The 26,153-nt window shown below is 42.2% G+C and overlaps 1 protein-coding gene across 3 annotated transcripts; it reads right to left on the minus strand.

Annotated features, from left to right (window-relative positions):
• Nucleotides 1-1,053: 1,053 nt before the first annotated feature.
• Nucleotides 1,054-25,565, minus strand: otud5a (OTU deubiquitinase 5a). 3 transcript variants are annotated; one of them, XM_048240559.1, is made up of 9 exons: nucleotides 24,782-25,565; nucleotides 22,614-22,704; nucleotides 8,943-9,007; nucleotides 8,671-8,827; nucleotides 7,653-7,801; nucleotides 4,658-4,843; nucleotides 2,756-2,963; nucleotides 2,262-2,378; nucleotides 1,054-1,294 (listed from the first exon to the last, which is right to left on the minus strand). In XM_048240559.1, the coding sequence occupies exons 1-9, from the start codon at nucleotides 25,337-25,339 to the stop codon at nucleotides 1,173-1,175; spliced, it is 1,653 nt and encodes a 550-aa protein (XP_048096516.1). In that variant the 5' UTR covers nucleotides 25,340-25,565; the 3' UTR covers nucleotides 1,054-1,172. The 3 variants fall into 3 exon arrangements, with proteins under 3 accessions (XP_048096516.1, XP_048096515.1, XP_048096518.1); XM_048240558.1 differs by having other exon boundaries at nucleotides 22,614-22,707; XM_048240561.1 differs by lacking the exon at nucleotides 2,262-2,378 and having other exon boundaries at nucleotides 22,614-22,707.
• Between the last annotated feature and the right edge of the window lie 588 nt (nucleotides 25,566-26,153).

The following is a 26,153-nucleotide window of genomic DNA, read 5'->3' on the forward strand; positions in this document are numbered from 1 at the left end:
TGAAAGTTTGTTGCTGTTTTAAGTTTACATCGGTTAACACGCCCAGGGAGAGGGTATTAGCCAATCAGAATCATACCCTTCACTGTATTTTGAACCGTCTTCCAATCACAACGTACCTGTATTTAAATATGAGAATATTCATGAGCCAATGTTTGGTTTTTCTCAGAATTCAACCGCTCAAAATAAACTAGCCTACCTTCCAGTAAAGTGGCGCGTGTCTGCTGAAGAAGGAAATGCGTCGGTGAATCGTATACGTTTTCGGTGTTTCTGTTTTTCTTTTTTGAAACAATTAAATCACATTAAGTTTAAGTAGCTCATCTTGTGTCTAAAGAGAAGCTGGTTCGTGTCTGATATAGCATTGTCAAACAGTGTTAGATTTCAAATGTGTAGGCCTAGGCTACAGGAGTTTCACACGGGTTATTGGCTTTAAATTATAAGGTTATTTCAATGCGCGTCTTCAAAACATTGCTTCAAACACAGTTCTGTGTAAAGCACATTGGGTAGGCCTACACCAAACGTGAACGCAGGCGCGTCTTTTAGACTGGGAATGCACGGTGTTCCCGGGTCTAATTGAGAAATCGGTGTTTCTGTCTTGAATTTGGCATCAGTTATGTAAAACTATTAGAAGAACTTAGGCTACGCCCATGACTCACTAAAGGTGTGCCTGCTCGTTGCCAATTAATTTCTTCATCGCAGCGTGCCACGATTAGGTAGATTGTAGTGGTTATGCCTACACATTCTGCACTGACCCGAAGTTTCTTTTTTCCCTAATAACCCACAGAACTACAGAGAAGTCAAGAAAGTATTTCTTCAGAAAGTTCTTCTTTATTATTCCCAGAAAAAAATGTATTTTCATCCAAAACAATAAAAACAAAACAAGCTTATATTAATCATTAAGTGTATAATGTATGACATGACATCTTAATTAAGTCTTTTCTTGTTTGTCTGTTTGTTTTTTTAAATGATATTTGTATGTGTGTGTGTGTTTAAACATGCACCTAAAGAAGTCCAATGATTGTGTGAATGGTATTAGAAAGAAAGGGGTTTGGAGAGTTCGAGAATGAAGGATCTTTATTGGTAATGAGGAGAGGTGAAGGTGGAGATAAAGAACGAGTGAAGGAAAAGACAGGATTGGTCTCCTGTTCTGCCCTCTCCATGTTCTGCCCTCTCCATCAACTGTTGTCCGGAGAGGGCTCTCTATGCATTGAATTCTTCTTCATGCTGTCGAGGTACTCTTGTTGTGAAACTGCCAAGACGGAGGCCAAAATCTCGTCATCTTCCCAGTCTGTCAAACCTGGAGATGAAAACAAATGTTTAATGTTTGTCTTTGAAGTACTATCCCACAAAATGAAAATCGTTTCAAACTTAGGAAGGGCAAAATCAGATGTTGTTATTTTCTTCTATGGCAAAAAGAAAAAGCTTCAATAAAAGTTTTGTCAAAAAATATGTCGTCATGGCTCAAAGTTTGTATTCCAAAAATGTATCTATACCAACCATCAGCATAATCACTGAGGTTAGGAGTTACCTAAACAGCTAATTAAACAGCACATTTATCCAACAGTATTGCTTTATGACTTTCAATAATTAAATCAAGGCTGTGCAAAACTACTGTTTTGTTTATAGTGTACTCTGAATGGACAGCTAGTAGATTGTGAGATGTTTGCTTAATGTGACAAAAAGTGTAATCGCTTACAGTACGTTTAACATTCAGAGGGAAAGAAATACTTGGTGAATAACAGCAAATTTAGACAGTACTCTGACCAACTATACCCCTTTGAAGCAAACTGGGTACGTTACAGATGTTTATCATGTTATGAAACTATGTAGCGATACTTGAAAACAAAGTGCCGCCACCACAGTTTTACATCCAGGACTATTTGTAAAACTGCAAAAGGCATGTTGCTTGAGGTGCACCAGGTGTGAACTTGTGCTCAGGTCACCGAGGGTGAACTGGGTTCTCTGTTATATTGCTCTATTATTTCCTTCCTTCCTTCCATAGAACTCGGTCATATCTGACATGAAATCAGAGTTACATCATCTTTCATTCACACAGCAAATGACAAATTCCATCTTTCCACTGAGTCTGTATAAGACCGGTCAAATGCAGAATCCTGATGCAGCCCATAGACAAGACCATGCACGAGTCAACGCTTAACGAAATGTGACAATAAGTTGAGATGCACATCAAGAATGTATTTGCTAACAGTCGAAATTCTTTTTGAATGAACTGGACGGACAAGGTGATCAGGAGCATGCCTCACCAAAGGCAGTGGGTGACATTTCCTGCATGATGGCACGATACCCCAGCGCTGGGTACAGGGACACCAGAGAGGAGGAAGTGGGCCTGTCTGGCCCGACGCACGCCTGGTTACTGGGACCTACGGCACAAGAGCACAGGCTCGGAAATCACCCCCTGTGAGCTCAGAAGACAAGTCCCACATTCCCACTGGGACCTAAGAGCACCTGTGATCTCTGCCCTTAAAAAATGTCTACAAGCAAACGAGTCAACCAAATACCCAGGGTTTATCCATTTTCCTCTTTCCACCATGAAACAGTCTGAGCAGGAAGTACTAGAGAGTGAATGATGGGAGTTCCTAGTTGAAATGTTTACGGGAATCATGAACCTAGTGTAAATTAGAACCTTGGAACATAGCAGTAAGATATTACTGATTTGTTCCGCTAAGACGACTTTGCATTCACATGTTCAGAGTTGTACCAGATTTAACATTTGTACGGGATTCAGAGTCATGCTCACCTGGTGCGCAAGGTGAGGGGGGTTTGGAGATGGCCAGGGCAGCTCCTGCCGGGGAGGGGGGCTTAGCAGCGGTGTCTGAGTGGAGAGGGTCGGGGTTCTCTGGGGAGGGAGCGGAGCTTCGTTGGCGTGGAGAGCGGGCACTCCACTCTTCTAGGCCACTGGAGGCTGCAGCCGTGGCAGAGCTGCAGGTGGCACTGGCTTTACGAGGCTGCACAAAATGCATACACAGCACTCAGAACACTTCCAAACTATTCAAAACTCTTTGAAAGCATGTGATTACATAGAAAAGAAATAAAAGGAAACATTTAAAAGTTGTCGGTGGGGAAGGGTCTTCTTTTCTTGTAGGCACATCAAGAACGTAAATGCAGCAGTTACACCAACACAAAACTACAGGGCGGTTTGGGAAAGATGAACAGGGTAGCCAATAGAGTTAAACCAGAGACTTTCTAATGAGGAGACACAGCACTCCAAAAGTCCTCCATAGAAATGCATGGGGTTAGTTTGTAACACCAATATGGCCGTTTTCTACGCATATCACACCCCTTCCGCGTCAAAACGTCGACATGTGAATACCTTGAGCCAATCATGTGCTGTGTTGTGAATACATTGAGCCAATAATGTGGTGTGTTGTGAAGACATCATGCCAATCATGTGTTGTGATCTCGCCGCTGGAGTAAGATTGGTGTCGTGAAGCCTTGCGCAGGCGCATTTCTACCGAAATAGATGCCGATAAGTGCCTAAAAAGCGTTGCAATATGGCCGCCGAGTGGAGGGACTTGCCTAAAAGGACTTTGGTTAAACATGGCACATCTATGAGTAAGTCAGGCACTGTACTAAAAAGAGCCGATTACTTCTTTGAAGAAGGCGTATGTGATGTTTCCCTGTATTTGTTTATTTTAAGCATCACCAAAGAAGCAGCCAGCTCAAAAATCTAACAGATGCACAGAGAGTAGCATGAGTTTGAAAATGACAATTGTCTTGCCGTAAATTAACATAATATGACCATTTTATATGTCGTTTTTGTCCGTTTTAACATTAATTCAAGGTTTTTTCAATGTCAGTCTGACATGTTAAAACTAAAATTAACTTTAGAGAGGAACATGCTCCGATCTGGGGTGTGACTGAAATAACTGCCCAGGAGCAGTCTCAAGAGGCATAAGGAGATGAAGGACTTGACTGGAAGGACTTCGGCAGTAGCGATAAGTGCCACCTGTTTGCACATATGCAAAGGCATTATCTAGTATGCGTGTGTGTGTGTGTGTGTGTGTAGCTGCATTGAGAGAGCAACTGTGTGTCTATGTTATTGTTGTAAACTGTATGCTATCTATGCATTTAAGCCGGTGATACCTTAGCAGTAACTGAAACCACCGTAACAAAGCCCAGCCCTTTTGAAAATAATCTGACACTCCCCAACTAAACAAAGAAGTGATGAAATCCGTAAACACATAAACATTACTCAAGGTATCCAATTGGTTCATGTCCAAGCCAAGTTTGGATATTGCAACATCACTGTTGTGACTTGCAGACGGCAGAGTGTCACTCCTTTTGCATGTCAAATTGTGTTATTCAATTACTGGTAGTTTATCTGTAGTTTACTATGCTCCTCCTTTAGCCAAAGTCAGAATTCAAATGAGGCAATAAAGCAACTAATCTCCTTTGAAGGTTTGCGAGCCGACAGATCCTTTTTTTCTCATATTGCAGGTAAGCCTTCAGGGGCAATGCTTCAAGAGTCAAACAGTATCACCCTGAAACGACTGAATTAGGGCCAACTTTACATGTAGGTAACAAGTGCCAAAAGCCAAAGTGTGGGAACTAAGGGTCTTAAAAGAATGACTAAGGAATGCAAATTAGTCATTTTACAATTTGCTGACAAGAAATGCCACAAGTGTCACAGGGAACTCACCTGCCGTGCCTGCTTCTCTTGGTCCCGCAGCCACTGCAGGTAGGACTCGCGCGCCACCTGCTCCTCGATGGCCTCGTTGGTGGCCTCCCAGTCGGTGGCCCTCTTCTTGTCCTCCAGCATCTGCTGCTCGATCCACGACTCCTCCGACGTCTTGATGGCATTCTTCATCAGCGACGTGTCAGCATACTGCCAAAGAAAAGGAGCAGAATACCTAATGTTCTACTTTTCTGACAGTAACATCCAAAATAACGTAGCAACATGGTACATACAGTAAGTGCTTTGCTCAAAGGCACAACGGTGGAAGCCGGGTATTGATCCCACAACTTTACAGGCTACTGCATGACAGCTCCTTAGCCACTACGCTACTAACACTCCAGGGTTCAGTGTATAAACATATTAAAGTTCAACACCACCTTAGACAGAAAACGCTTATTAATTCATTTTGAGGACCTCTTTACGTCTTTACATTGGAATAGAATGTCCTACATTGCCCTTTTCCTATATCATTCAGTCTTTTCTATAATTGATGGCTGATGATCATGCATGCTCAAGCACAAGCATGATGAAATGTGCCCATTCAGTGATCTGCATGTTGCCCTGGACACAAGCATTGGTCTTCGTCTCCGCTTCATCAGAGCTGGCAAATCGTTAAAACAGAATCTGACTGGGTGTTAGTGATAACTGAACATGTAATACTATGCAACTCTCTACTAAATCACATTTCCCCTCCCTACACAGGTGTTTTCTTTCCTGTATGAGAAACTGTTCTGTTCAGACTCCAGCCTCTGTGTTTTGAACGGCATCTGAATTGTAAGCATGTTTACACTATCAAATCATCAACAGTAACATGACACAGGACATTTTGCAGATCAAAACAAACAAAAAGGTCTGCTTAGGACCTGCTTAGCAGTGTCTGATACATACCCAGGACATGCTGGCTGAACTCAGTACCGATAAAGGCTTCTTTGGCTTTCTCACATTGAATAATTAAGTTCTATGTTCTACTTCACTTAAAAGCCTTACAACTTGGGACTGCAGTGGTGCTCATTGCAAAGAAAAGTTCTCAACACCTCCTCATTCAGTTGTTCCAAGTAGAACCAGTGTTCTGCAAAGAGTAAAATGGCCCTGCAAACTTATGAAAAAGTGCTCACAGATTGATCATATTTTGTGTCCCTGCCTTTCCAACAGATCAACAAGTGTTTCTTCCGGATCCCATGGATGGTCTTCTAACCTGCCAAACCGGCAGCAACAAGGAACGGACTGACCCAAATACGGCCAGTCAACAGCCGCCCCTCCAAATAACAATTCCAAAACTGGGACAAAAACGCCTGTGTTTCACAGTGAGTAACCTAGATACCCCAGTGTTACCACCTTTATCAGCCACTTCATGACCAATACAATAGTCAAGCGTGCCTGCTCCTTGGCATTTTATCTGGAGGACAGTGGGTAAGACTACGGTGGTTTCCTGGAGACTTAACAGATAAGAACACAAGGTATTATCTAAGCATGTTGATTTTGTACATTCACTGTGTACTGGGAGAGGGAATGTATTTTACCATCAAACCTTTCCACTTCACTAGTTTACCTAGCCCCCTGAAATTGTGCCACTAGCAAACATCAGCTATGACACATGCAGTTTAAACACACGAAACAAAAACTCCAAAGCAGGGCAATCACCATTTGGGAAATGGTGCGTCTGTTCTTTCGAACACTTGACTACATACTAATGCAACCGTAGGGCTTTAAGGTTGACCAAGTCAAAGGAAGAGGAAGCACACAAAGTGTTCTTTTTTCTTCTAATTACTTAAGGCTATTTCAGCACAGATGCTTCATTGCCTGTTGACCAACACACAGTGTTATCATTAAGGGTGTCTCCAGCCTAAACAAGACAGTGTACTGCTAATAGGCTTTCCCTGAGAGACAGGGACGTGTGGAATGTTGGCCTTGTCCGAGCTGTGCCTCCCAGCTCTTTGATGTTCATGTGTCCTGGAACAGGGACGGGTCTGGTGCTTCCTCGGTCTCTGATGAGGCTTTGATGAGCTGAGGACTGTCACGTAATTCTGACTTCTCCGCTCCGTAAACACGGAGGGCCTATCTGAGTCAGGTGGCCACACTTGGTTTCCTGATGACAAAGACGGAACAACGACTGCTTTACACAGCAAATGCCTAATAATGATACTGAAACACTTAGGCACAGGAGCATTATGAGTATCTCTAATGAGTTCGTTAAACACAGGGGTAACAGAGATCAGGTTTATAACAGCAGTCTAGACGGACCAGTAGCAGCAGACCAGACTTAAGTAAAAGTCCTTAAATACAGTATGTTGCCAACAATTACTTCTCCTTCTGAGTCCACATCACCCTGAATAGGCTGGAGGTTGGAACTCACTGCTTTTGATTCTGAGCCAACTGTACCAAGCCTTGCTGCCCCCTAGGCACATACTGTAGCACTACCCTCCCCCGATATCGCACTCAACTGTAAGATCTGTGTGTGCTACATCTCTAAGGGGGTCCATCCAGCTGACAAAGGGCGGACGTGCACGAGTACACAGAGGCATCAGTCACACCCATGTGCTCTAAATCAATCACTCTGACAGGGGTCAATCAAGGTCAGGAGAGTTTATTTCAGACCCAGCAGCAAGGACTTGCTGGCATGTTTGGGGAGTATCCTCCTAACTCTGTTTGTAGCGCATGTCTTCAAAAGCACCCATGTGTGTGAGGTTCCACATTATATTCACCATACAACAAGAGAGGCAATGGGTGTTTAAAAACTTTTTGGAACACCTGTAGATACACGTTAACGTTTTTGACATTAGCAATTCAATTGAGACCAAGGATGCCTCATTTTGTTCTTTTATCACACTATATTTGATCACAACTACAATTCCAGACAGACTGTGGAGCATGCTGTAAGTCAAATGTATCTGTACCAGCAGTCATTGAGAAATTTGATGCTACGTGTATGTGCAGGCCAAAGCAGACAGACAGTACCCACCCCTGGTTTGAAGGCAGGAAGCCCGAGCCCAACTCCAATGGTGGCTTTGTTGGGGTTCACCACAGAGTTGTAGTGAATATTCCGATGGTAGCTAACTCTGATTGGCTCATCGTGGTTCTGATGAATGCCATGGAACGTGTTGATTGGTTCTGCACAAAAAAAAGAACAGAGGCCTTTTACTGTGATGTCCGTTACAGCGTGTGCTCCATTACAGACAGACACAGACAGACTTTTTTTTATGGCTTTGAGCGAACTTTTAGCTTTATTTCAAGTCTCTTGATCCCCTATGTTCCGTCAAGGGCTTTATGGTCCTCAGATAAGCTTTTGTTGATTTTAGCTGGGTCTAATTTTGAATTAAATACCGAGTGAGATTTCACGGTTACTAATCCTAAACTATTGATACGGAACAGTCTCCTATCTAATAAAAGATCTGTTGTCCATGTGGAAAGTTTTAAAAACAGACTAAAAACTCACTATAATATGCTAGATTTCCCTGGGTTTTAACTATGTGTTTTTTGTAATTGCATTTTAGTTCAATTTGAGTTTATGCTTTTGTTTCATTCAGAAGTTGTATTTTTCGGTCATGTCCACTTGTGGTTCTGATGTGTCATGTTCATTTTATTTGTCTTAGATGTTTTCATTTTAGTTTTGGCTTTTTTCATTCTGATTCCTTTTATTATTATTTAATGTTTATTTTATTCATCACTGGTGCATCACTTATTTTTTGCCTTTCACTCACTTAGTTGTTTATTCACTACGTCATGTTTTTCATTTTATATCACTTCATTGCCTTTTCTTTTTCTTTTTTATTACTTTTATATGTTTTTTTAAACCTTTTAAAAGCTAGACCCTATTATCTTTATATTCTTGTTATTCCTTTATCCATAAATTGACTTGATATTGTAGTACCATCAACATTCAGAACTATGAAGTGGCACTGGATACTGAGGTTCCTGCCAAACACTTATTTGATACACTCAAGTCCAGCTGAGAGGCTTCATGACCCTTGCATCCACACCTGTGCCATACTGGTAAACTTCCACCGGTCGGTTGTACATCTCCGCCATTGCCTGCATTTCGATGTGGTTCCCGTGGCAGTTGTTTTTTCTCTTCCTGTTTATGTATGTGGTGAAGTCTTCTGTCACATAATTTGAGAAGTAGTCTGCATTTTTCATCTGAAATTAAACCAGGACAGTTTGGTTAAGGATCAAACTGCAACAATTTAAAAACCATGTGGTTCACTAGACTGGTATTGCAGCTTAATGTTTGGACAACCAGTGAGTGACTTACCAAGTAATCCATGCAGTGCTTGCGAACAACTTCGTGCATATCTTGGTCTCCATACACTTGATCAGCTGTGCAAAAGAGAACATGTTTATTTATTAAATTAATATTACTTACATTTTACTGTTACAATAACTATAAACTCCTCGTTCTGCTGACCACTAACTGGGTAAGATGATGACTGTATCTAACATCTTTAACCTGAAATAGCATGGTTTAGAAACTCAAAGACTTTAAAATGCATTATGTCCTTTGAATGCACTACAGCTAATTCTCAGAAGGCAGATGGTATTGTTAGTTATGGGTAATATCTAAAGTAAATAACGGCCTTCTTGCAACCTGCGGCTCATTTTTGGCGGGCTTCGTCTATTTGTATGGCATGGTTCAGTTTGAGTGACAGCTGAAGAGGCAACAGATGTAAACAAAGTGATGTGGGCATCTCATCTTACTCATCTCGTTCCCCACTCACTTAAGCATTGCGGCATGCAAATGAGCTCTGCTCCCCCCGCCCACCACCACCACACCTGCCGCAGCCACTTCCAACAAGTCACATGACCCGTTCGCGCGCTATAGTTCTCAGAATCTTAGTCAACTACTTCCTCTTTCGCAGCAGTGGCCTGAAAAAGGAGGCAAAATGCAAAAATCTAGATCAGCGAACTACAAACACATTTTTTTTTTTTTAAATAGTGCTATTTTCAATTTCAAAGTTAGACAGCTTCAAAGAACTGCAGGGTAAAAAAAATGCAAAATCTAACTTTGGAAAGGGTGTTGTTAAAAAAGAGGAAAAATAGTCTAGGCCATGGCCTTTTTTGTAAAAGGCCATGTCAATGAAAAATGTATTTTTCATTCAAATTCAAAACAACACCACGTTGCCAAGTCCCAGCAGTTACTGTGGAGACTGAACTATTTACTATTTGATGCTAATGTGGTTCCTGCATTTGATTTGCCTGGAGAAGTGCGAGTAAAAGCTTTGTGTAGCACCAGTTGCTGTTCCATGAGCCTGGCAGGTCCTGTGCCGAAACATGAACAGAACACCTTGCCGCCATACCCCAGGGTTGGAATAAACCAGCAGCCTGTGCATGCTGTTCAAAGGACCATTTCTTCGTAGCACACCACCCCAGAGGTGCCCGTCTGTTCTGGACATAAACAGAGGAGAGTCACATTTTTGGCAAGACCAGACCTCTGGATTCTCCATCGGCTCAACCACGCATGACTTCATTCCTATGGGCTTGAGAGCAACAAGCCCAAGCAAATTCAGGAAGAAGCCTGTGCAGTAATTAAGAGGACACGTCAGACTGTAGAGTATGGGCTGGACCTCATGGGGTGGGTGATGTGGCATGGAACAAAACAAAACAGAAAAACCCACACAAAACCAATTCGATTCATCATAAATACCTGGGGTTTTAACCGGACTGATTACAAATGAGTGGAGGGGAAGAACCTGGCTGGAGTTTTTAGTTCCTGCCAGGGAGTGGAACCGTGTAATTTCCGTCTCGTTTTTGTTTTCGTTTGGCGGCCCTGAGGTATGTGTGTGTGTGTGTGTGTGTGTGTGTGTGTGTGTGTGTGTGTGTGTGTGTGTGGGTGGGGGGCAGGACCTGGTCGTCACACACCGGCACACTCTTTTCGCTGACTGCATGGGTGGTCATGATTGGGATCCCCCCCCCCCACGCTCTATTTTGCATTATTGTGACTCATCTCCATCAAATCCCGACCATGTTGCTTCGTTCCATCTGTGATCTCAACTACTACGTGACACTTGTTCAAATTCTCCCTGTGTGGGTTGGTCACAAGTCAGAAAAACACCAAGCAATGTGGTTTCTAGGTGCACATCTGCATCAACAGGAGAAAAGTCGTTTTAAAGAGTCTGTAACTATTAGTGGCAAATAAAACTTTGAGGTGAAAGTGTCCCTTAATCCTGATCAGATATGGCAGGTATTTTTTTGTAAACATCATGACTATGGGTATGAGCTAAGTGAGCTATGGGTATGAGTCTTCTGTCCATTGACATTGATGCCTTGCAGTTTATGGTGTACTTTATGCTTAACTGACACTATTACATATTACCTTCAGGAAGTTTTGTGAACCATCACTGTGTCAAGACACAGAGTCAGACCTCACGTGACCACACCCTGATCACAACCTGTCAGCACTACTACAATACTGGACAAGGTATGGTCTGGATGACTAAAAGGTCAGTCACTTGTCTGGAGCCTCAAAGAAAAGTCACACTCAACAACTACCTGGACAGAGCCTTCAGAGGCCAGTTTCTCAATCACACAAGAAGTCATCCTGGTGACCTTTTCCGCCTCGACCCGTCCTTGATGTGAAATTTTCGCCAGGACTCAGAAAGAGGAAGAGCCGAACCTAGTACTGAGAAAATGAGCGCCGTAAAGATAAACTTCTGAAGAAATGAGAATGTGTACGGCTGTGGAGGAGAAAAGAAACCACAAGCGCGCCTCCACCAATGTGCAACAGAGATAGCGCCCGATGCTCGTAACCAACCCGCACAATTCTGAGAAAGAGGCCACTCTCCTCTCACACTGCAGAATGGCGCGCTTCTAAAGAGCCCAGCCTAACCTGGCCTGCGAGCGCCTGATAACGGCTATCCATGCAGTCCTGGAGCAGTACTTTGGTCACTCCTGACGCCATTTACTAGCACCCCATACTATTATGGGAGGTTTCCCGTGGTTTCCTGGGTCAACCCCATGGATAGTTCATTCACAATTTTTTTTTCTAGTTCCGCCGCTGACTTTAATATCAGGAATTGTGTCGTCAGCAGAGTCCTACTTGCGGTCCTTGACAACATTCTATCCAAGAATGCCTTGCCTTGCAAAATGTTTCTCATTTCTGAAATCTAAAAAGCAGCTAGAGATGACTGATTCATAGGTTACCGTAACAGTTTAGACAACAATACCATATTAACTGCCATATTAACCTCATAGCTGAAGAAATTTCGCAAAATCAATGTATAAGCCGCGGCTAATAGTTGGGAAATTACGGTATAATTTATCCATAGCACAGTTCACTTATCCTTTGTGTGTGGATTTTAGACACCTTTAGTTGCACAACTGACCCCTGCATCAAACACATGTATAGTTAATTCATAATTAATTTTATCGTACCTGTTTATATAGTGCATTACATGTTAGGGGTTGCAGATGGAGATATGGCTGGGTAGAAAAGGGGTTGTGGAGTGTATTGTAATTCAAATGTATTTATGTAATGTATGTCTTTATCTTCATAATGGGTTTCAAATAGACCTAGATTTAAACATGCATGCTCATGGTCTTCAAATAGGTTGTATACATGCACTTAAGTTCATAATTGTAAACTTCTTGTGAACAAGCCAGAAGTATGGGAAAGTCTTATGTCAGGGTTTCTGTGAGACTCCGTAGGCCTATTCAATTCTGATGGTTATTAATGCACTAACTTCCCATGGGTTGTTAACTTAAGACTGAAGTTCAGGCATATTAATGCCATGGACAATCATATGGACGTTTTCTCACTACTTACCCAAAACATATGTTGCTTAAAATAAAATGTATAGTTAAATATGAATGTAATGCAATGCTATTCTTTACTACGAAATTGGCTTTCTTACCATGAAATGTGTCTAATCTAAAATGTTAACTTCCTGTGCTGGATTGATAGTGAACTTATGCATTTCATTGGAATGATCCCCATTTAGAGTTGAGGCCAGATAACATAGAAGAGACCTCACCACAGTAGCCTGACCCCGAGAGTAATTTCCTAACAGTGTCAGTCTGCTGGTGGGTAAGAATACGTGCCAAATGACCGGGCGTATTGCCTCATTGGCCATGCATCTATTCGATTGACTGAAAGTCAGCCAGTTGAGTATTGGTGTAAAAGCTCTTTGGCTTTTATATGCAGACTTTTAGTTACTTAGTAGCAGCTGCTGAAAAAAACAAAGACAAAAGGTAAAAGCAAAAGAAGAAAAATGTATCTTAATATGGTTTTGTTTCTTTTAACTTGCATAAAACACTGTCCTGCGGCTTATACACAATGCGGCTAATACGCAGGAAATTACTGTAATGTAAATGTTCTTCACCTGCAGGTGAAGCTAAGAAAACCCCCAACAAGGCTGTCAATAGCTAAAAACATGTTATCTACATTGAACAATTGCTCTCATTTTTGACACCACCACTCTGGCCTACCTTGGCCTGGTTGTTACTCTACTGTTTGGTTAATAGTGTATTTGACCGCTCTGATGGTCGCCCTGCACTGTCAGGTTTCAGTGACCAGGCATCTCCACCTTTTCTCCTCTCCGAAACAAACACGTTAATTAAATCAATGCCACAAAATCAATACTAACAACCATTCACACAGTCCAACCAGATGCCCTGTGCATCAAATGGAACAATGCTCCTGAATGCTTTTCACCACTGACATCTATTCAACAACCTTATCTGATCACATTACATTCTCAGACAGAAAAATATATGCTGTAAAATAGACTTTAGCAAAATCAGAATTTAAGATAGAGCTGCACAATCTAATTGCGATTTTTGAACATTGGGACAATTTTCTGACAATTAACAATACAATTTTCAAGCTTCAGTTTAATATTTCAATTTTAAGTTGGGTCACTTCTGACTGCTAAGCAAGCCTAGTTCATGACAAGCACAGCACTCCTTTAAGGTGAGCTTCACTGTCTGTCACACAAGGAGGATGACACGAATAAGAATCATAGATGTGACCAAATTAACCATTGTGAGCTGCACTATTATGTGCAGCCTTAGCCAATAACTAATAGCATCAGTTCAAATGCGATTTCCATTAAAAATAGTGCAGCCCCAGTTAAAGACTTGATTGTGAATCAGACTGATGCTGACTTTACAGTTGTCTGTGAAATATTCCACCCTTATGATGTGCTCAAAGGGCTTGCTCAAAATCGAACTAGTGCACCCCAGCCATGGAAACTTAGCCAGGGGGTTTGAAGATTTTGGTTGCGAAACATGCAGCTTTGTTAGTAAGTGAGTCATGGGGACTATGTGTTGGGTCTCGTGGATGCCATAACACTGAATCACACCCACCATTGCAATCTGTCTACACCGTCAATGTCCGTGCATGTCTACACACAACAGATGTGCAATCACCCTTGCCCAATATGGTTAAACCCATGATGACTGCTAGACAAGTTGCAGGTACTTAGTGATCTGAGTAACGGGCTTCGAGTAAGCCCTGGACAACAAAAAAAGAAAAAATGTCGGACAGCAGAGATATTGGAGAAGCTACTTTTAATTCGTACAATATCTTGTTAGGGCACTGACCTTTGCTTTTGGGTGAGAGGTCTCGAATACATTGCATAAGGTGGGAGACGTGGCTAGTCTTTCTCAATGAGGAATGTCTGTGTATGGAGTCTATGTCAAGAGCCAAGGGTGTCTGAGTGTGTCTGAACGTGACTGCATGGGCCTACGTGCAAAAAGCATGGATTGACTCACGTCGACAGTCAATGTCACTGGAGCAAAGGGCCCTGTTGCTAGCAAGAATTGGAAGACAACTATTGAAAAAATAGCTACCAGACAGCCACAGTCTATACTGATGGTTGTTTTTTTGTTTTTAATACAACTGTTTTTAATAAAAAAAATTCTAAAATGAAATTGTTTCCAGTTTTAATTGGTCATTAAGGAAATGTTTTTAATGCAACTGTTATTTAACGTTACCACATGATGCAGGACTGACTGATGATGCTCTGCTAACTCATTTGCCCTTTTGACTGGAGAAGTGACTGTTGGGTCAAAGGACAGCATGAGTTGTCCGTTTCCACTGTTTTACAACAGTACACTGAAATCTTAAGCCTGTTGCGGCGCTCTGTATACGGGGGATCAATATGATGATAGGTGAGGCTTCAGGAATCTCCTGTGATACTCCAGGTTCCAACATGCCCTCAAACTTTGTTCTGTGTTTGTGACGAGCAACAAGCGCAATTACATGATGTCCTGAGGTCAGGCCTTTTAATTGTGCTCGGCCTGTCAAAAACAAACTGGAAAGACAAGATAGCAGTACAGCTGACCCACTGTTTGTTCTCCAACACAACAAAACAACAACTTCTTAGAGGCTTAACGCAACACATAACAAGTAGTCATTAAGCACTACATTGTGAATTACATCGATAAATAGTTGAGGATGATCACTATAGCCAAGACAACAACAGAGTTTTAGTGTTGTGCTGGTCTAGTTCTAGATGCTGGCATCGTATTTTATTTCAGTTTGACATCAATCTTGAATTTCCCCTTGGGGATCAATAAAGTATCTATCTATCTATCTATCTATCTCTTTTACTTTCTATGTCCTTTGTGTAAGGGCAAACAGGCCAACCCCAAATACAACCATGAGTCATTCATTCATAAGAGTGTGGACTATTTTGTTGTGCTCTTATGATTTGTTTTTTTGTTTTTGTTGTTCATCATATGATCTGCTGTTTCAAAACACGTTTATGAAATCGATTTGATCAGCATTGCATTCCTTTGCTAGCTCATTTGTGATGCTATCTCTCTGTGCTGTCTGTCCCATCTGCTCTCACAGAGTAACACACTAGCCTCTGATCTAACGAAAGGGCCCTTAACTCAAAGCTGATTTAAGAGGGAACAGACACACAAGTAGTGCAGAGCAAGTCCATACGTACTGAACCACCATCCCAGCCTGCTTCCAGATGTTAGTGAGACTGTTCCTCTTTTAAATAACTGATACTGAAACTAATTTTGTTTCTTGTTTCTAGAATCTAGAATTGTTTTAGTATGACCCCAATGCTCTCCCCGTTTCTGGTGGTTGGGCACGTTGTGCAGTATCCAAAAATCATAAAAAGAAGTTCGCGTTCCAAGTTATTATGCTCTTGTAGCAAGTGTTTCAAACTATTTGCTGCAAGAGAAAAAAAAGACAATACATGATAGCTAAATAACTTAGAGTGCATCCTTTCCTAATTTTTACAATTATATGACCTCTACTGCCATACTATCTAAATGTTTTTTTTCTTTGGTTCTTTCAAAACAAAATGCTTTTTACATGGGAATGAGATTCCAGTCAACTCCATGATCCCAACCCTTCATAATAGGTTTAAGTAAATTGTAAGAAACTCTAAACCTATAACCCTAAAGCCCTTTAAGGCAAATTTACAGTAGAACCATTTGGAAGCGTTTTTCAGTCGTCTGTATTATTATGACCGCGCAAGCAGCTAAGCGGGCGGTCATATAGGTTTAGTCAGATTTTTTTTTTTTTTTCTTTTTCGCATGCCCAAATTTCCGTCAATGATTCCCGGGACACTGAAAGACCGGGGTACACAAAACTTGGTGGGCATGTACCCCCACATGGATAGCATGGAACCATCATTCTTCGTTTTGATCTGTAGCCCCCCCCCCCGCTGGACTGGACCCCCCGAAAGGAGGGTAGGGCAGACACAGTTCTCTGTGAATATCTTGAGAACTGTAGGGCCTAGGATGACCAATTTTTTTTCCGTTATGTTTGCCTCCAGGGGTCATGTTAACCCATTCCATGTGCACACATGTGCATAAACAGATACACACGCACACACACACATACATTTACAATAATCATCGTTATGACACATACTCACACAGTAGACATATGTACGCATGCATGCACATGCACAAACACACATACGCAGGCAAACACACAAGCACGCACATACACACACACACACACACCCACACACATAAACATATATTTGTACACGCACACATGCACACAATTCAAGAATTTTTCCCGTCATCTACTCCCTGAATTTTTGGTCATTGATACCCGGGACACCGAACCACCGGGGTACATGAAATTTGGTGGGTATGTAGCCCCACTAGACTTTTACGGAAAAATTTCATTTCGTCCCCGGGGACCACCACCAACCCCCCCGTGTGCTGGGCCCCCTGAACCCAAAAAAAAAACAGTTTTTCATAAATAACTACCTGAACCGTGGCACTGAGGATGAAGAATCTTTTATGGTATGTTGGTCTCAAGGGCCCACATCAACCTGGCTCATAATCACTCATTTGTGATTTGCACCCCCACCCCCCGGTAAAAAATGAAAATGCAATATTATTCTGCTTTAATCGCCCCTATCTTCAGTTAAGATGTTCAGAACTGCACCAAATTTTATGTGTATGATTGACCTGGCATTCTCCGGGGGTATGCCAAGTTTAGTAGAATTTCATCCATGGGGGGGGGTCTAAAAAAAATTAGGTTATGTGTACATTTAGTGACTGTACACTCATTGGCCTGTAAATGGCGGTGCACACATATACACATGCACACACACAGGCACCCACATACTATCGGTATTAGAACGGCCTATCATAATTACAAATTCAGTAGGATTAAAAGAAAGCCAAAATAAATATTCATCATCATCATCATGGCTGCATTTTCAGTATTGGCGAGAAGTAGTCGTTTGTCCACTAGATGGCGCAGTGAGACGTAATTTTGTTGGAAGTTAAAAGTGGGTTGGAAAACAATGGACGCTTCATACAAGGACTGTAATTTACCCAGCGAACATCTAATAAGGATAGGACGATGTTCACATGAAGTGTAATTCCCATTTCTTCTTGAAGCGAAATAAATCTGAGGATGTTTATCGGACATGCTTGGTTTTACTGCAGGTAACGTTAATCTTGTAATATCAATAAGGACCTAGGTAATGTTACCGTTAGCGTTGGTTGAGTGATGGAGGCATTTGATTTATTGCATTTGTAGAAAACTATAAATGCGGTTATACCAAGCAAATGTATAGGAGCACTGTTTGTATCTTTCGACTGTCATTTATTGCCGCGCTACAAAATCATTCTGTGCAATGGAAGATTTACCAACGTTAACCGGTCTGATACAGTTTTGCCTATACATGCGCATTGAGACTGAGACGCCTGTTTATTTTGTTTTAAGCGCGTGCAGGGTGTGAGAGGGGAATCGATGTGCTTTGATTACAGCTTGGTAGTTGTAGTCTGTGAAATTAAAAAGCACGTGTGTGAAGTATCAAACAATGACACCTTCATTTCATTATGGCTGCTTTAGCAAAACACCTTAAGCTACTGTGTAGTGGGTCCCATTTAGAAGTGGCTACTTCATTCGCTTTCCTTGACTCATGGAGCGTGAATGTTATTACAACTTTTCGCCAACGATATGACAGTTTAAGTCCGCTTGATACTGTAAGCATGTAAAGCCATTGGTTTCCAAAGGAGATTTTATTTGTGTCGCCAGCATAGCCTATTGACAATTTATGTTGTAAATAGGCCTACCTTATAATCCTACCTGTAGCTTAGGGAAGCTAACAGCTTTCTATTAGGATCTAGTTTGTTAGTTACCGCTTTTGTCATAACTCCCTGATGCATTTTTGCATTTAGAATAGCCAGAGCGTGTATATCTCAATCGAAAATTAAACAATATCGGGTGCCTATGGATGCCCGCTATTTATTTTTTGATTTCTTAAAAGATTGAGCTTGGTCTGATGAAAGCCAGACTAGCCATGGACCTCAGTTAAACAATGCAAGGGAACATGAATCAGCCTATATTTGCACTAACAATAACGGACAAAAGCTCTTCAACTTTGGCCCGTTAAAATGTGTATGAACAGTCTATTTAACGCATTTCATCAAGGCCCATTTGGACATGTCAGTTATTTGCACCACTGGTTAGATGTAAAACAGCATTTCGCTTCAGACTAGGCTACTGTTACTTAATTTGTGCATTAACAATAACGCTTCAGACTACTGTTACTTAATTTGTGCATTGACAATAAAGTATTACATGAACTAAAGATGACTAAAATCTTATGTAGAAGAAGAAACATTCACAAAAATCCATCCATCCAAAAAATGACCTTTTGTTTTGATAGCTGTTGAAAACGGCATGGAACTGACAGAGATGTTTTTGTTTAAAAATACATAAATAAATAAATAAATAAATAAATAAATAAATAACATTATGCTGATACCTTTTGCTTTTCCCAAATACAATGTAGCCTACAGGTGTAAGTGACCTTTCATCAATCCAGTTGCAATGGATGAACTGTGATGAACTGCCCTACTTGTGATTGTTTAGAGATTTTAAAGGTTTTATAACAATGCTACATCTTCTTTGGCTATTCTACAATCTATTCACCTTTTCAGCACCAGCAGGCTACTTTCTGTGCAGCCGCACACACACACTCAGGCATGCCAAACAAGCATACACAAAAGTTTCAAGAGTGGGGGATGAAGTAAAATATGGAGACAAATTGAAGTGTGATTTATTTTCGCGGAACGGATGTACAGGACTGAGCGGCGGTCGTATTTTGTACCGCTATGCGGTACATCTAGTTTCCATCCATTGTTAGACAGAATTCCATTGGAATTAATGCACCATGTTTGACTCGCAGCGCTTTACGGGAGTCCAGCTGACATGTTCACGTGTGGACTGACTGGCCGCTGAACGGAACACCTCCGCCTGTCTAGCTTTCTACAAATCCCAACAATTGGGCTCTTAAGCTTGTACACTCCCCAGGCTGAGAAACGTTGTTGTTGTTGTCTCAGTTCGAGTGGAATCCATGCCACGCCTAACTAAAGCCGCGTGACCCCCCCCCCCACACACACACACACACACGCAGACACATGCTTACACACACATACCTGCCCTGCAGACCTACCACCTGCTCAGAGGGCTTGGGAGAATCAATGAAATGCCAGATATGTCCAAACAGGACATTGATGCTGCTTGTTTATAGCTATGCATCTTGATGACAGCGCTGACAGTCTAATATGCAAAACCAGAGATGCTGGAATGTGCTTGGAATTTGGAGACGCCCATTAAGAACACCTGAATTGTGAGTGTGTGTAGAGGTGAGTGGGTGGATGTGATGGCACAGGTTTGACTGCCTCCTACGATAAGTCTTGTGAGGTAGTCAAGCATCTATTCCTATCCACAATATGGTGCCATTTTGTTTCCAGGAGCAAATTTGATAGTTCTCACAGGTATGGTAGCAACGCTGACTGCATACAGCAGACAGGGTTCCGACAGCAAAGCAAAAAAAAAATACCACTGCTCAATCCACATTGTTTTTATGATAGTATGAGATTACAGTTAAGTAACATTTTATCTAGACACGCACCAGTTTTCCTTATGAAAATGCGAAGAAATGCCACCCCCCCCCCCCCCCCCCAACACACACACACACACACACTTTAATTCTGCAAAAGAGATGCTTGTATTTGTTTTCTCAACTAATGAAACAAGCCAGCTTAAGGGGGAGACCTTGACAGAGAGCGCCTAGTACAGAAAGTTCCCTCACAGAGACAACTTGCCCTCCAGTGTGGGTCCGATCTGTTAACAGAGACTCCGGGGTAGTTGATGTGGGACTGAAAACAAACGCCGGAGTATCACTGCGGGCACGTCAACAAATCACTGGCAGGAGGGAAAACAAAGTAGAAAAGTTGTCACAACGCCACCGCCCCCATCAGCTGATTGTCATACCAACAAAGGCTGCGCATGACAGGACGTCACTGCGTAAACACTACCTTAGACCGGTACTGACCAGAGGAAATATGGAAGCTAATGGCATTAATTGTGAAGACCAGTCCTGCTCATGGACGAGTGCACTTTTGCGGAAAGGAGAGGAGAGAGAGAAGTGGAGCAGATCGCAGTCCACACACTGGCTCAACGATCGCCCAGGTCAGGGCGCTCTGCTCGCTATTGTCCTGCTGTGTGTGTCTGTGTGCAAGTGTGGGTGTGTTTGTGTGTGTATGAACACAAACACAGAGATGGCCATGTCATTGGTGTCAAGAGAGGGAGAGAGGGAGAGCGAGAGAGCGGGCGAGAGAGCGGGCCAGTGGACCCCCCCCTTGACTGTGGACTCTGAAGAGTTGGCGGGGAAATCGAGAGTGAGAGTGCTTAGAGCTAGGGCAGGGCTCCGCTAGGTGACACCTGATTCCTTTTTCCCACGAATCAAAAGCAGAAGTGCACATTCCTCCTGTGACCCAGGGACGCTAATTACAACAACATTCTGTTCAAGCAAAAAAAAAAAGTAGAGCGAGAGGGAGGGAGAGAGAGAGGGAGGCAGGCAGTCTTGTCAGGCAGTGTATCTTTCTTATCGAGTGATGCTTCCCCTGTGCATTCTACTCCATGCAACATTGACAAGAAACGCCACGCACATTCAAACATCTAGGTTGATTATAAAGCAGTTACAGAAACAGAAACTTCTACAGAGTCCGAATCATAAACATAGACCTCAAAACAAAGACCACACACACCTCTCCGAATGATGAATACAGGTGTTAACGAGGGTCTCTGAGTGTAAGTGTATGTGTGTTGATTATAAAGCAGTTACAGATACAGAAACAGAAACTAATACAGAGTCCGAATCATAAACATAGACCTCAAAACAAAGACCACACACAAACACCTTTCCGAATGATGAATACAGGTGTTAACGAGGGTCTCTGAGTGTGAGTGCATGTGTGTGTGTGTTGATTATAAAGCAGTTACAGATACAGAAACAGAAACTCCAGAGTTCGAATCATATCAAAACAGCACTGGCAAAGACCACACACACACACCTCACCGAATGATGAATACAGGTGTTAACGAGGGTCTCTGAGTGTGTTTTTGTGTGTGTGTGTGTGTGTGTGTGTGTGTGTGTCATGCACATCAAGTGTGGCTTACCATTTAAGCCTACACTTTACAACTAAAGCGATACTTTCGGTAAGAAGGTGGGCTTACCGCAAGACCACCACATCTAGACACATTTCAGAGAAGCATGACTATCATGACGGGCAAACACGCTGCACTTGCCCTTTACATCCTTGTCAGAGTGCCAAGAGACTCCGGAACCTTCAATCTATTCTGGCCAGGATAAGCGCATCAAGTCATAACCAGAATCTCTTACAGATACCTCACACACACACACACACACACACACACACACTGCATACACACACACTGCATACACACACACACACACACACACACTAACTGTGTCCTTTCACAAGATGCTACTCCTGGACTGTAGAGTAGAGAGGCCTGCACTCCTGCAGGATCAGCACAGGACATGTGGGTCCCAGGGTAAACGAGAGCATTTTAGGAACTTTGATTTTGGTGTGAACGTGAGGATTGGTGTGCAAAATAGAAATATGAATGAATGGGAACAAAAAATATCCATCCAATGTTAACATCCACCTGCAGAATTTTGCAGGAAGGAAGAGGAGAAAAAATCCAAAATCCAGGCAGGAGTGGGACAAAAAAGGACATAGCTTTTATAGGAGTGTACAATGACTGTAACCTTGAGTTACTCTTGATCAACAGTGCATGTTTTGGGCTAGAGAGGATAGAAGGCACAAAGTTGAAGTTATACTATGCATTTCACTCATGAAGTGAAACATTTTTTCATGTATACCATATACATGAGTAATGCTGTCTTGATGCTCTCCAGAGCTACTGTAATACCAGATGACGTGTTTTGGGATGGCGAGTAATAATTTCATCCTAAACTCAACAGTCATACCCAACTCTACTACAACAGCGCCCTCTGGTGTTGGTATGTGGTAACTGCATATTTTGTGTGATTTACTAGATGAAAGTAAAGTGGCTCAAAGTCAAACAAAAGTCAAACATATGTTTAACTGCTGCAAAACATATGTGGAATTCTAGTGAAGGGATTAAGCATACAAGAGAATGTTCACCTACCGACTGCTCTGAAGAGGCATGCGCCGTCCTCCTTCATCTTTTTGATAACAAAACCTTTCTTCTCCCTGAGTGCTTTTTCAAACCAGTGCTCCTGCTGCACAAAGAACACACACACACACACACACACACACACACACACACACACACACACACACACACACACACACACACACACACACACACACACACACAGACACAGACACACACACAGACACACACACAGACACACACACACACACGCACACACGCGCAGACACACACAGACACACACAGACACACACAACTTTATACAGGAACTGACTTTGAGACTTCTATGAATGCAATGCATCACCATGCCGTTACTCTAGATTAGTTGTCTGACATATTAAAGTATTTAACAAATGTTTAATGCTAGTCTACCTTCACCAGTTGGTATAGTCACATACAGATGGTAAAGGTAAATTTAACTGACCAGTTAAAGCACACACACTGGCTTCTTGACATATCCAAATGTGCACATAATATACACACATAAATCTTGGAGGATGCATGTGCCATAGCCTGATGGAACAACTCCACATAGTGAATAATCATGACACCAGAGGACACAGGGTCTCAGTCATGACTGCAGATTAAGGTAGGTAAGGATCATGCTCATGTACAGTAGTTAGTACTCTTTACTCAAAACTGTTCCTGTTGACATGTTAGAGCTTTTCAGTTGTGGCCCTTTGCCTGCACAAGTCATCCCCGTAACATAATGAAATGCCTTCTAAGACAACCTGGTCAGTGTCTTCACTAATGGAAATGCTGTCCACGCTTATGGGCCAGTAGAGAGCAATAAATGGCACAGCACCACACCTCCCAGTGCCACACACACCTGCTTCCACTGATCCCCTGGGAGCCTGGGGTTAGATTTGCAGAACCAGGTGTTTTCAGAGCAGGGTCTCCAGCTCGTTCCTCCTAGGAACTACTGGTAAACTTGATTTGAAGTGATTTTCACGTACTACGCCTACGGAATCTCACTTTACATACGCTTCAACTCCTTCACACTAAAGGCTGATATCAGGTGCTCCTACTTCACAAACAGCCTTTTGTGTAAACCCATGTACAAACACAATCCCCATGAGAGGCTCCTGATCATCTCTACAGAATCTGGTTACTTAATACTCAAATGCGTCAGTACAATAGACAGTGTTTGGGTTTATTTGTACTCTTAATGTTTGAATGAAAATCTATACTTGACTTTATAGCCATTTTTAAATATCTTATCAAAATACAATCACTGGAGTGGTGTTTTATGTTGTTGTTGTTGTCAAAGATATCGAATCATGAAGGACCAGTAAAAACTTTTCCAAAACCCATGGATATGAATTTGGTTGCATCAGGACTTGAAATAAACCTTTGGAACAACAAAAACGCAGTAAATTGCTTGATATTCCTGACACTAGTGCTCCATAGTATTAGGCAACTGACTTGACATCATGCCCTCAACATTAGCCTAGTTCTTGTAGCTGTAGAAGCCTAAAAAAAAACAGACAAGGCTTTTCATTTGTAATGTATGTCATGATTAGGCTAGAGAAGGGGTATGTCTCTTTTAAAGGGCTCAAGCATGACTACAGCATGGGTTTCTATAACAGTTTGGCCGTATTAGGTTGGATGCTTTGATGAATTAGAACATGGATGTCCTGCTCAGTAAGGGACATGCTGGGCCTTTCCTACATGTCATAACATTTGTGTTATTCAGCACTAAGTGGCATGTTCTGGATGCAGTGGAGTAAACTGCACAGGCCATGCCAGTGAGATCAGCACTGATCTGTCTACAGTGTATGTGCCCCCTCCTGTCTCTGACCCGAATAAAGGGCATAATGACACTAAAAAAATGAACTAATGTTTACAGTTATGTGATGGAGGAACATTATTATACAGTCTGTTATTAACATGACAAACTGTGCTCCCTGAATTCCAATGACTGAGCCAATACCTAAAAACTTTTTTTTTTTTGGTGAGACTAGAGACTATCTTCTAATCTATGGAAGAAAATATTTGATTATGATAAAACTATGCCTAGCCTAGGCATAGTTTTAAAGATGATTTCTGCGTGTAGCACATACAGCAAAGGGGAGCAAAGGTACCACATGCCAAGATGCTCACTTGGACAAAAGATGCCAGTATCAGACAAGGCACATTACCTGTTCCACTGTCGCTGGGTCCATAGACTGTAGTCTTGATGCATTCTCATATTCATCTTCACTGTTGTAACCAGCACCTTCTTCTGAGTCAGGACTTGGACCGCCACTGCCTCCACCAGCAACACCAAGAGTCCCACCACCAGCTACCCCACCGGAACAGGTTGCCTGCCGTCGTCTCTTACTCAAACCTGGACCCGAACAGCAACTTCCGAGGCCACTGCCACAGCCTACGCCACCTGACAGTTCTCCACGTCCCCCTGCTACACATGCTATTCCACCAATGCTACTTCCGTCGACAGGAACGGCAGGAGAACCTGAACCTACAGGAGGAGGGGAGGCCTGCTGCGGCCGCGAGCTGGATTCATTGCGTCTGTCCTCGCGTGATGAAGGTGGAGCGGCTTGATACGACCAAGGTGGCGGGGAGGCCCTGGGCCTTGTACTTGACCGGCCTCCGTGTGAATGTTGGTGCGAGTCCGTTCCTGTTCTCCTATCAGCTTCGTCGGAATGGTCCGAAACACCGACCGACGAGTTCGGTTTCTTCTTAGGAAGAATTGTCATGATTTTCTATTTAGGGAGGGGGTCAGGGGTGGCGATTCTTCCTTTTCAAATTATGGTTCGTGTTTGTAGAGTTCCAAGGTGTCCGTACAAATATTGTAATCTTTACTTGAAGATATAGGGCAAAAACGTCTAATATATGTTGTAAATTGAGTTCTGGGTTGATGCTCGGAGAACAAAAACAAACCGTCTCCCTCCTCCCGTTCCCCAAGCTTCCCAGTTTCCACAAAACATCAACACACGTGTGACGACACCAGTACGTCACTTCCGATTGGCTTTAAATCTCTTGTAAACTGATTAAATTACATCAGTCTAGAAACGTCTAACCCCATTTCTTTGTTGAAAAAATAGCTTTTGTGTTTCTCCGATTTGATGACTAAACATTTGTAATATTACAGAAAACTGAGCCAGGCCTGGACTAATCCCTCAATTATCTTTATTGATCCTGAAGAGGACAGCACAGGCTCCTCTCCTTTTTACCTTTTTCATGCCATAGCCTAGTTTATAAGGGAGTAAGAACATTTCTAAGCCTTTAACTATTTTGAATACATAAAATAAGGCAAATAAGACTGAGAAGAATAGACTAGCGAACCTAAATATTTTGAGAAAATGACTGGTGTCTGCTTGATGAATCAACTGAGAAATTTATTAGATTAGATTAGATTAGATTAGATCCAACTTTATTGTCATTGTGCAGAGTATAAGTACAAAGACAAGAAATACAGTTTGTGTTTAACCAGAAGTGCAAAAAAAGTGCAGAAAAATGCAATGTGATATACAAAGTATAGACAGATGGTGCATAGACAGGTCAAAAAAT

Source organism: Alosa alosa, chromosome 4 (assembly GCF_017589495.1).
Source record: "Alosa alosa isolate M-15738 ecotype Scorff River chromosome 4, AALO_Geno_1.1, whole genome shotgun sequence".
NCBI classification, from domain to species: Eukaryota; Metazoa; Chordata; class Actinopteri; order Clupeiformes; family Clupeidae; genus Alosa; species Alosa alosa.